This window comes from Ovis canadensis, chromosome 5, assembly GCF_042477335.2.
Source record: "Ovis canadensis isolate MfBH-ARS-UI-01 breed Bighorn chromosome 5, ARS-UI_OviCan_v2, whole genome shotgun sequence".
NCBI lineage: Eukaryota > Metazoa > Chordata > Mammalia > Artiodactyla > Bovidae > Ovis > Ovis canadensis.
The window spans coordinates 53578363-53590349 of NC_091249.1; the positions used below are offsets into that span (position 1 = coordinate 53578363).

The following is an 11987-nucleotide window of genomic DNA, read 5'->3' on the forward strand; positions in this document are numbered from 1 at the left end:
GTTTTTATATTGAAGAATCTTTACATCCCTGGGATATATCCCACTTGATCATGGTATATGATTTTTTTTATTGTGTTGTTGGATTCTTCTACTATTTTGTTGAGGATTTTTGCATCTATGTTCATCAGTGATAACAGCATGTAATTTTCTTTCTTTTTTTTTTTTTTTAACTTTACAATAGTGTATTGGTTTTGCCACACATCAACATGAATCCGCCATGGGTGTACACGTGTTCCCAATCCCGAACACCCCTCCGACCTCCCCGCCCACCCCCGCCCACACCATCCCTCTGGGTCATCCCAGTGCACCAGCCCCAAGCATCTTGCACCCTGCATCGAACATAGACTGGCAATTCGTTTCTTATATGATATTATACATGTAGATGTCCATCAGCAGATGAATGGCTAAGAAAGCTGTGGTACATATACACAATGGAGTATTACTCAGCCATTAAAAAGAATACATTTGAATCAGTTCTAATGAGGTGGATGAAACTGGAGCCGATTATACAGAGTGAAGTAAACCAGAAAGAAAAACACCAATACAGTATACTAATGCATATATATGGAATTTAAAAAAATGGTAACAATAACCCTGTATGTGAGACAGCAAAAGAGACACAGATGTATAGAACAGTCTTTTGGACTCTGTGGGAGAGGGAGAGGGTGGGATGATTTGGGAGAATGGCATTAATTCTTTTTTTGTTATATCTTTTGTTTTGGTATCAGGGTGATGGTAGCATCATAGAATTAATTTGGAAGTGTTCTTCTCCCCGCAAGTTTTGGAAGGGCTTGAGCAGTACAGATGTTAGCTCTTCTCTAAGCATTTGAGGGAATCCACCTGTGAAACCATATGGCCCTGAGCTTCTGTTTGTTGGAAGATTTTTAATAAGTTACAGTTTTGGTGCTTGTAATTGGTCTGTTCATATTTTCTATTTCTTCCTGGTTCAGTCTTAAAAGATTGTACTTTTCTAAAAATTTGTCCATTTCTTCCAGTTTATCCATTTCATTGGAATGTAGTTGTTTGTAGTAGTCTCTTATGATTCTTTCTATTTCTGCAGTGTCAGTTGCAACTTCTCTGTTTTTATTTCTAATTTTATTGAGTCTTTTTTTTTTTGATGAGTCTGGTAAATGCTTATAAATTTTGCTTATCTTATAAAAGAAACAGCTGTTACTGTCATTGATTTTTTTTTTACCATTGCTACCTTAATTTCTTTTTCATTTATATCTGCTCTAATATATATGATTTCTTTCCTTCTACTAATTTTGTGGGCTTTTTTTTTCTTTCTTTTTTTTTCTAATTGGTTTAGGCATAAGTTTAGGTTGTTGATTTGAAATGTCTCTTGTTTCTTAAGGTAGGATTATATTGCTATAAACTTCACTCTTACAGCTCCTTTTGCTACATCAAATAAGTTTTGGGTCATCAGCTCCAAACTGTACAGTGAGCAGTATGGACTTGAATTCAGTAGCACAGGTAGGTAGCAGTTGGGTTAGCAAATGACCTATCAGCCTGGCCATTTAAAACAACTGAAAGAGAGTGCTAGTAATCCTTATAATTCTTCTTTGTGCCAGAGATAGGGTAAGAGATGAGCAGAGTTCAGTGCTGTCCTCTGTAGTTCTGGGGTGATGTGTTTGGTCAACTATTCCTGAATAAACTGAGGAATACCTGCACTACTGTCTTGAATTGGCATCCAGTCTTGAGATCAAGAGGATGATGCATGCTTGGGAAAATGGGTATCCCAGTGGGTACTTCTGTCCTGTTCCTTGCTTCTATGTTTGGAGGCTCTAAAATCTTGAGTACTAATTTTAAATTAAACCATGAACAGGCAAAGAAAATTATAGTACATTCAAATACCAAGAAATATTTTTTATTCATCTTTTCAAAGAGTCAGGAATATTTTTCAGTTTTCAGACTGACATCATTCTACAGATCTTGAAAGTTTTCATCTAATGATTTTAAAATTATGATTTTCCACCATTTGGTCTTTTTATTTTTGGGTACTAAACAAGGTAAAAATTATCAGTGACTCCATTAACTATTTTCCCAATTCATGTTACTTCTCTGACTCCCTAGGTCACTACTGACCTACTTCTTTCTCTTACTGCCCTAAGCCCTCAAAATTTTTGTAATTTTTAACCAATTATCAATGGAGGAAAAAACAAGGACCTATTTATAGATTAATCTAAATTATACACAAGCAGTAGAAAAAAATTGTCATTATTATGTCACAGCCCCCTCTAAGCATCCTGTAAGATAGTGGTATAGAGACATTTTATATCCCCACATTATAGATAGTGGGAAGACTACAGGTAGTTCATCTGGCTCTTAATTTTCATGGAAGGAGATGTGCAACTGAGTTTGGATACACACTGATTTCTGGTCATTGCCTAACAGGCTGGTGTTTTGTTCAGGGATTTGACAAGAAAAGGGCTGGGAAGTTAATGACAGAAATCTGGAAACAGGCTGTAGATGAACTTCTTGAAAGAGGCATAGAATGTGATAACTATGTCCTACATAAATCTGCACTAAAGTATATCCGCTGGAGAGATGGATCTTGATAGTTGATAGATAAAAACTCTTCCAGTAGATATTAGTCAGTCTCTTTTGCCAGTCTTGTTCCCAGGCCCAAGTAAAATTGAACATAGAAGCAGGGATGGAGGCTGTGAATTGATTCAAATTTATAACATTTAGGGAACCAACTAGTGGTGTGTTGATTACATTAGACTGCTTAGATCATAGAGTCAATAATGTTTATTTCTGTAGGAATAGAAAAATATTATGGGTGACATTTTTTTCCCCTGCTCTACCACTTATTTTATTTTCTTGGGCTCCAAAATCTGCAGATGGTGACTGCAGCCATGAAATTAAAAGACACTTGCTCCTTGGAAGGAAAGCTATGACAAACCTAGACAGCATATTCAAAAGCAGAGACATTACTTTGCCAACAAAGGTCCATCTAGTCAAGGCTATGGTTTTTCCAGTAGTCATGTATGGATGTGAGAGCTGGACTATAAAGAAAGCTGAGCGCCGAAAAATTGATGCTTTTGAATTGTGGTGTTGGAGAAGACTCTTGCGAGTTCCTTGGACTGCAAGGAGATCCAACCAGTCCAGGCTAAAGGAGATCAGTCCTGGGTGTTCATTGGAAGGACTGATGTTGAAGCTGAAACTCCAATACCTTGGCCACCTGATGTGAAAAACCGACTCATTGGAAAAGACCCTGATGCTGGTAAAGATTGAAGGTGAGAGGAGAAGGGGACAACAGAAGATGAGATGGTTGGATGGCATCACCAACTTGATGTACTTGAATTTGAGCAAGCTCTGGAAGTTGGTGATGGATAGGGAAGCCTGGCATGCTGCATTCCATGGGGTCGCAGAGTCAGACATGACTGAGTGACTGAACGGAACTAAATTCATATGAAGCATCTCTTCCAACCACATTGCTAGGAGATTAGTAAAAACACAAGCACATAGAGGCTTAACAATATACTACTGAACAGCCAATGGATCACTGAAGAAATCAAAGAGGAAATAAAAAAATACCTAGAGACAAATGAAAATGAAAGCACAGTGATCCAAAACCTATGGGATGCAGCAAAAGCAGTTCATGAAGCAAGAGAAATCTCAAATAAATAACCTAACCTTACACCTAAACTGACTGGAGAAGAAGAAAAAAAACAGCACCTAATGTCAATAGAAGGTAAGAAAACATACCATTCAGAGCACAAAAAATGAAACAGAGTTGAAGAATGACTAAAAGCTGGTTCTTTGAAAAAATAAACAAATTTGATAAACTTTTAGCCAGATTCATCAAGAAAAAAGGGAAAGGGCTCAAATCAATAAAATTAGAAATAAAGTGAAGTTACAATTGACATCACAGAAATACAAAGGACATTAAGAAACTACTAAGAGGAACTGCATGCAAATAAAATGGATAACGTGGAATAAATGGAAATGTTCTTAGAAAGATACAATCTCCCAAGACTGAACCAACAAGAAATAAAAAATATGAACAGATCAATCACAACTAGTGCATTTGAAATTGTGATTAAAAAACTTCCAACAAACTAAAGTACAGGACCAGATGGCTTCACAGGTGAATTCGATCAAATATTCAGGTGAGAGCTAACACCTATCTTTCTGAAACTGTTTCAAAAAGTTGCAGAGGAAGGAAATCTCCCAAACCCATTCTATGTGGTAAACATCATCCTGACTCCAAAACCAGACAAAGATACCACAAAAAACGAAACAAAGATCAATATCACTGATGAACATAGATACAAAATTCCTCAACACAATACTAGCAATCTGAATCCAACAATATGTTAAAAGGTTCATATACTATGATCAAGTGGAATTTATCCCAGGGATGCAAGGATTTTTCAGTATCTGCAAATAAGTCAGTGTAATATACCATATCAACACACTGAAGAATAAAAACCATCATCTCAATAAATGTAGGAAAAGCTTTGACAAAGTTCAGCATCTAGTTACGATAAAAACTCTCCAGAAAGTGGGCATAGAGGGAAACTACTTTAACATAATAAAAGCCATATGTGACAAACCTACAGATAACATTATACTCAACAGTAAAAAGCTGAAAACATTTCCTCTAAGATCAGGAACAAGACAAGGATGTCCACCCTCTTCACTTTCATTCAACAATCTTTGGAAGTCCTAGCTATAGCAATCACAGAGAAATAAAAAAAAAAACAAGTAAAAGGAATCCAAATTTGAAAAGAAGTAAAGCTGTCACTGTTTGCAAATGGAATGACAGTATACATTAAAAATCTAAAGATGCTTCCAGAAAACGGCTAGAGCACATCAATGAAACCTGCTGCACACCTAAACACTAACAACAAAATATCAGAAAGAGAAATTCAAGAAACAACCCCAATTACCATGGCATCAAAAAGAGTAAAATACCTAGGAATAAACCTACCTCTGGAGACAAAAGATTTGTACTCTGAAAACTCTAATACCCTGATGAAAGAAATCAAAGACAATAGGGATGGAAAGCTGTACCTTGCTCTTGCATTGAAAGACGGATATTATCAAAATGACTGTACTACCCTAAGCAATCTACAGATTTAATGCAATCGGTATCGTTACCAATGCTGTTTTTTTCCTTGGAACTAGAACGACAACAAAAGTAACAACTTAAAATTTATATGGAGACACAAAAGGCCACAAATAGCCAAAGCAATTTCCAGAAAGATAAATGGAGCTGGACGAATCAGGCTCCCTGACTTCAAACTGTACTCCAAAGCTAGTTATCAAAATTGCAGGCATTATCAGTATTGCAGGCATTCTCCTGAGGAGCCCCCACTCAGCGGGACCGGCCACAGGGGATGGAGTGGGCCCGCAAACCAGGCCTTGGAGTGACCCAGAGGAGACGACCCGGCAAGTCCTGGAGGTGGCCAAGCAGCGGTTCTGTGGCGCCGGCTCCCAGGAGTGCCGAATTTGGCACTGGTCTCAGGGCATGCGTCCATGCTGCAGGGTCTGAGGCGCCGTCCCGCCTCTCCCAGCGGCCTGGGAGCCCCTAGACGAGCGACCTTGGCGGCCAGGAGGGACTGTGAGCGCCGCCTGGTTCGCCGCGCTCGCTCTGCTGACCAGCAGCCTGTGACCAGCGTGGTTGGACAACGCGAGCCAGGAGTGCTACATTGCACTCATCAACGTGACGGTGCGGGAGCCTAGCCGCGGCACTCCTTTTTACACCCTGCATCCATCGCGAGAGCGCTATGAGCTTGCCCAAGGCCGTCAGTTCCTGGCACTGATGCCCATCCATGGAGTTGCTGATCATCTGGGCTGTGATCTTCAAACATGGTTCTTTGTCCCTCCTAACATCAAACCGTGGATTGCCTTGCTGCAGAGGGGAAATTGCACCTTTAAAGAGAAAATATCACGGCCTGCCTGTTTTCCACAATGCAGTTGCTCTAGTCATCTACAATAATATATCCAAAGAAGAGCCAGTCACCATGACTCATCCAGGCACTGGAGATATTATTATTGTCATGATTACAGAATTGAGAGGTAATGATATTTTGAGTTATCTGGAGAAAAACATCTCTGTACAAATGACAATAGCTATAGGAACTCAGATGCCGCGGAAGAACTTCAGTCGTTGTGTCAATATCTTTCATGGTTTTGATGATTATTTCTTCGGCATGGCTTATGTACTACTTCATTCAGAAGATCAGGTACACCAATGCCCGGGGGGCAGGAACCAGCGTCCTTTTGGAGATGGAGCCAAGAAAGCCACCAGCAAATAGACAAGCAGAACAGTGAAACAGGGTGGTAAGGAAACAGATCCAGACTTTGATCATTGTGCAGTCTGCATAGAAAGCTATAAACAGAATGATATTGTCCAGATTCTCCCCTGCAAGCATGTATTCTACAAATCCTGTGTGGTTCCCTGACTTAGTGAACATTGTACCTGTACCATGCGCAAACTGAATATCTTGAAGGCTCTGGGAATTGTGCCAAATTTGCTGGCTACTGATTAAGTAGCATTTGATATGGAAACACTTACAGAGCCCAAGTAGTTAACTGAAAATCAGCCCTAGGTGAGCTCTCCAGTGACAACTTGTTTGGCCTGGAGCCACAACTTGGGGATCTCACTTCTTCCTCAACATGGGGAGCACACTCCTAGAACAAGAGAGATCAACATCGTAGTAACAAAAGAACAATTTATTATTGACAGTTATGGCCTCCTCAGTGCTGTCACACTGCTACGTGATCATCAGAGCCACAGCTAGTTGAATGCTAATGAGGTAGAATAGTTTTGAAGAAGGAAAAACTGCTTTCTGACTGATTGCCTTGAAGGAAAAAGAACCTATGTTTATGCATCATTTACCAATCATGCCACACAAGCATTTATTTTTAGTACATTTTATTTTTCATAAAACTGCTAATGCCAAAGCTTTGTATTAAAATAAATAAATAATAAAATTAAAATAATAACAGTATTGTTCTGGCACAAAAGTAGAAATATAGATCAGTGGAACAGCATGGAAAACCCAGAAATAAACCTATGTGTCTATGGTCAATTAATCAACAACAAAGGAGGCAGGACTACACAATGTTGGAAAGACAGTCTCTTCAGTAAATGGTGGTGGGAAAACTGAATAGTTACCTGTAAAAAAATGAAATTAGAATATTCTTTAACATCATATACAAAATAAGCTCAAAATGGATTAAAGGCCTAAATGTGAGACCAGATATTATAAAACTCTTACAGGAGAACATAGGCAGAACACAGTTACATAAATCACAGTGATTCCTTTTTAAAATCTGTTTCCATTATCTGACTAATGGAAATAAAAGCAAAAATAAATAAATGAGACCCACTTAAACTCAAAAACATTTTGTACAGTAAAGGAAACCCTAAAGAAAATTTACAGATAACCCACAGAATGGGAGAAAATATTTGCAAATGATATGATCGATAATGAATTAGTCTCTAAAATTTACAAACAGCTTAAGTGGCTTAATATCATCAAAACAAAATAAAAAATGGACAGAAAACCTAAAGAGACACTTCTCCAAAGAAGACATACAGATGGCTAAGAGACACATGAAAAGATGTTCAATATTGCTAATAATCAGAGAAATACAATTCAAAATCATGCTAATCAGAATGGTTACCATCAAAAAATCCACAAACAAATGCTGGAGAGGATGTCGAGAAAACAAAACCCTCCCACACTGTTGGTGGACATGTACATTGTACAGCCACTGAGGTGAACAGTATGGGGATGTCTTAAAAAACTAAAAATAGAGCTACCACATGACCCCCCAATCCCTCTCCTGGTCATATATCTGAAGAAAAAGTTGTCCGAAAGGATATATTCACCCCAATGTTCATTGCAGCATTGTTTAGAATAGCCAAGAAATGGAAGTAACCTAAAAGTCCATCAACAGAGGAATGGATAAAGACAATGTTCAGTTCAGTTCAGTTCAGTTGCTCAGTCATGTCCGACTCTTTGCGACCCCACGAATCGCAGTACGCCAGGCCTCCCTGTCCATCACCATCTCCTGGAGTTCACTCAGACTCACATCCATTGAGTCCGTGATGTCAGCCAGCCATCTCATCCTGGGTCGTCCCCTTCTCCTCCTGCCCTCAATCTCTCCCGGCATCAGAGTCTTTTCCAATGAGTCAACTCTTCGCATGAGGTGGCCAAAGTACTGGAGCTTCAGCTTTAGCATCATTCCTTCCAAAGAAATCCCAGGGTTGATCTCCTTCAGAATGCACTGGTTGGATCTCCTTGCAGTCCAAGGGACCCTCAAGAGTCTTCTCCAACACCACAGTTCAAACGCATCAATTCTTTGGCACTCAGCCTTCTTCACAGTCCAACTCTCACATCCATACATGACCACAGGAAAAACCATAGCCTTGACTAGGCAGACCTTAGTCAGCAAAGTAATGTCTCTGCTTTTGAATATACTATCTAGGTTGGTCATAACTTTCCTTCCAAGGAGTAAGCGTCTTTTAATTTCATGGCTGCAATCACCATCTGCAGTGATTTTGGAGCCCCCCAAAATGTGGTGCATATATAAAAAGGAATATTATTCAGCCATTAAAAAGAATGAAATAATGTCATATTCAGCAACATGGATGGACATAGAGATAGTCATACTGAGTGAAATAAATCAGGCAGAGAGACAAATACCATATGGTTTGTTAATATGCACAACCTACAGAAAGTAATGTAAAAGGACTTAATTACAAAGAAGAAACAGATTCAGACTTAGAGAATGAATTTATGATTACCAGGATAGAAGGGTAGGGGGAAGGATAGTTAGGGAGTTTGGGATTAACAGGTACCCACTGCTATATTTAAAATAAATAGCCAGCAAGAACGTACTGTACAGCACAGGGAACTCTGTTCAATATTATGTGACAATCTAAGTGAGAAAAGTATTTGAAAAAGAATTAATACATGTATAACTGAATCACTTTGCTGCATACCTAGAACTAACACAGAATTATTAATAATTATACTCCAATATGAAATAAAAGGTAAAAAATCAGTAAAATATCAAAAATTGTTTTTCTGTCTGATCAGCATTTTTCATCACAAAAATGTCAATATTATTAACTTTCCAACACTGTTTTGAGTTTTAAATCAAGTACTGTGATTGCTCTGTGAACTTGGTTCATCTTTTTAGAGCACCATTGTGTGCTAGTTTTCCTAACCTCCAGGAATAGATCTCATTTAAAGATCTCATTTTAGGAATGAGTAAATGCATGATCGGACATATGAAAAAAGTAAACATATTCTATTGAATGAAAAATAACTTTATATTTCTTGTAAACTGAAGGCATAGAGCTGAATACAAAAGTTGATATTTCTGTAATTAGAGATGAATCTGTATAGTATGTTATTGATGAAATATCTAATTGGCTGGAAATCCAGCTAAAAGTTCTACTCTTGAGACATCTGCATCTTTATATTCCTCCTCCTGAAGCAGTATGAATTGCTTTTTGCTCAAAACATTTCTGGAACCAAATGTGTGAGATTATTCCACATCAATAACCAATATTCAAACTCTCCAAAAATCAACTGTATATCTGATAATTCAATTTAATTCTGACACTAAGTACACCTGAATTTAACACCAGACCCCACTGATTTAAGAGCAAAGTTCTGCACAGGACCCCTCCCCCTCACCCGGCCCCAGTTCAAAAGTCAGTTGCAAGTTCTAGATTGCCACAAACCACCAACAGACTATAACCATAGATTGCCACGACCTGCCCTTTGTTCAGGTTAAGTGACTTCCTCGAATGACTTACAGAACTCAGGGAAACATTAAGTGTACTGGTTTATTATATAGAATATAAATGAAGAGGTACATGGGATGAGTCCTGAGCAAAGGAGCTTCTGTGTCTGTGTCTGCAAAGTTTGGTGTTCACTACCTTCTTGCCATATAGATTTATTCACCATCCTGGAGCTTTCCAAATCCCACTGTTTAAGGTTTTTATATAGGTCCACTGCATAGGCATGATTGATTAAGTAAAAACTGACCATTGGTGCCTTAATTTCTAGCTACTCCCCCTCCCCAGAGGTTGGATGTGGGGCTGCAAGTTCCAAACTTCTAATCATATGGTTGGGTCCTCTGACACCCAGACTCCATCCTGAAGCTATCTAAGGACTCTAGGTTGAGTTATTTCATTGTCATAAACTCAGGTATGGTTGAAATGGACTTGTTATGAATAACAAAAGTTGTTCTTCTCACTGATATCACTCAGAAAATTCCAAGGGTCCTAGAAGCTCAGTGCCAAGACTCAGGATAAGAAAAATATCTATTTCTTATTACATCACAGAGGATTATAAGAAAAATGGCAAAGATAACTATGGATAAATATGCTAGACTTATATATCAACCTAAAATCTTGATTTGCTGTTCAGTCGCTCAGTTGTGTCCTACTTTCTCCATCCCCATGGACTGCAGCATGCCAGGCTTCCCTGTAGCATGCCAAGCTTCCTTGTCCTTCACTGTCACCAGAATTTGCTCAAACTCATGTCCATTGAGTCACTTTGTATTCTCTAACTGCTATGAGGTCAATAATATCTACATCACTGAGTCACTACAAATATTGGGGGGAAAAGGCAAAGGACTTCACACAAATGAGGCACCCTTAGTGGCAGACATTCTATAAAATATTAACAAAATAATATAACAATTAACATGTGTAGCTACATAAAAAATTTACAATATCATAGCCAGCATACATGTCATACATATAAAACTATATAAACAACCAAACAATATAATTATGAACGAAATATGAAAACAGAAAATACTTTATCTTGGCCTGAAAACAGTATGAGTACATCCAACTCAATTTGTCACCTAATTTGAACTCAAGAAATTTTGTACAGAGATGAAATCCCTAATATTCTGCCCCTCCAAATCATTTATTTCTTTTTCTCTCATTAAAAAAAAATAACTTTGATCCCTTTAAACCAGCTCCCTCCTCACAAGTGATGAGTTTCTAAATATCACCTCGTGTCCCTCCAGAACCACAATTCTCCAGTACAATGTGCCTAAGTGCCTTCTTCACAGTCTTGTTCCTTAGCGTGTAAATCAGGGGGTTCAGCATTGGGGTGACCACAGTGTAGAAGAGGGCTACAAGCTTACCTTCCTCACGAGAGTTTCTCCTGGCAGGCTGAAGATACATGAAAAGGATGCTCCCATAAAACAGAGCCACTACTGCTACATGGGACGAGCAGGTATTGAGTGCCTTTCTCCACCCTTCTGCTGACCTGATCTTCAACACAGCCCAGGCAATACGGCTGTAGGAGACCAAAATGAGACCCAGAGGCAAGACAACAAAGATAAAGCTGGCCACGTACATCTCTACTTCATTGAAGCTGGTATCCACACAGGCCAGTTGCATAATGAGGGGCATCTCACAGAAAAAGTGGTCAATGAGATTGTTCCCACAGAGAGGCAGGAGCATGGTGAGTGTGGAACCTACCATGCTGGTGGTCAGACCCCCAAGCCACGAGGCAAAAGCCAGGCTGCAGCAAAGCTTTGGATGCATGATGGCAGTGTAGTGGAGTGGCCTGCAGATGGCAGCATAGCGATCGTAGGCCATGACTGCCAGGAGGACACATTCAGTTGCCCCCAACCAGTGGGAGATATAGAACTGGATCACACACCCTCCATAGCTTATGGCTTTCTGTGGTCCCCAGAGATTGACCAGGAGTTGAGGGACGATGCTTGTGGTGAAGCTAATGTCCAGGAAGGAAAGGTTGACCAGAAAGAAGTACATAGGAGTGTGGAGATGCACATCCACGCAGGAGACCACAATGATGATGCCATTACCCAAGACAGACACCACATAAATCCCCAAGACAAAGATAAAAAGGATGGGTTCTAGAGAGGGTCGTTCAGAGAAGCCCAGCAGTATAAAAACTTCTGGAAAACTTACATTGGCTATTTCCATCATACATACAGCTAGAAGTAGGGCAAACAAGTCC

General features: G+C 39.2%; 1 protein-coding gene and 1 pseudogene across 1 annotated transcript; one reads left to right on the forward strand and one right to left on the reverse strand.

Annotated features, from left to right (window-relative positions):
* Nucleotides 1-217: 217 nt before the first annotated feature.
* Nucleotides 218-6755, forward strand: LOC138441574 (E3 ubiquitin-protein ligase RNF130 pseudogene; annotated as a pseudogene).
* Nucleotides 6756-10996: 4241 nt separating this feature from the next.
* OR2C3 (olfactory receptor family 2 subfamily C member 3) lies at nt 10997-11956 on the reverse strand. Its single transcript, XM_069592700.1, has one exon. The coding sequence runs from the start codon at nt 11954-11956 to the stop codon at nt 10997-10999; it is 960 nt and encodes a 319-aa protein (XP_069448801.1).
* Between the last annotated feature and the right edge of the window lie 31 nt (nt 11957-11987).

Excerpts from the sequence above, each read along its gene's own strand:
- OR2C3 (XM_069592700.1), bottom strand. The coding sequence starts at position 11,956 with ATGATGGAAATAGCCAATGTAAGTTTTCCAGAAGTTTTTATACTGCTG.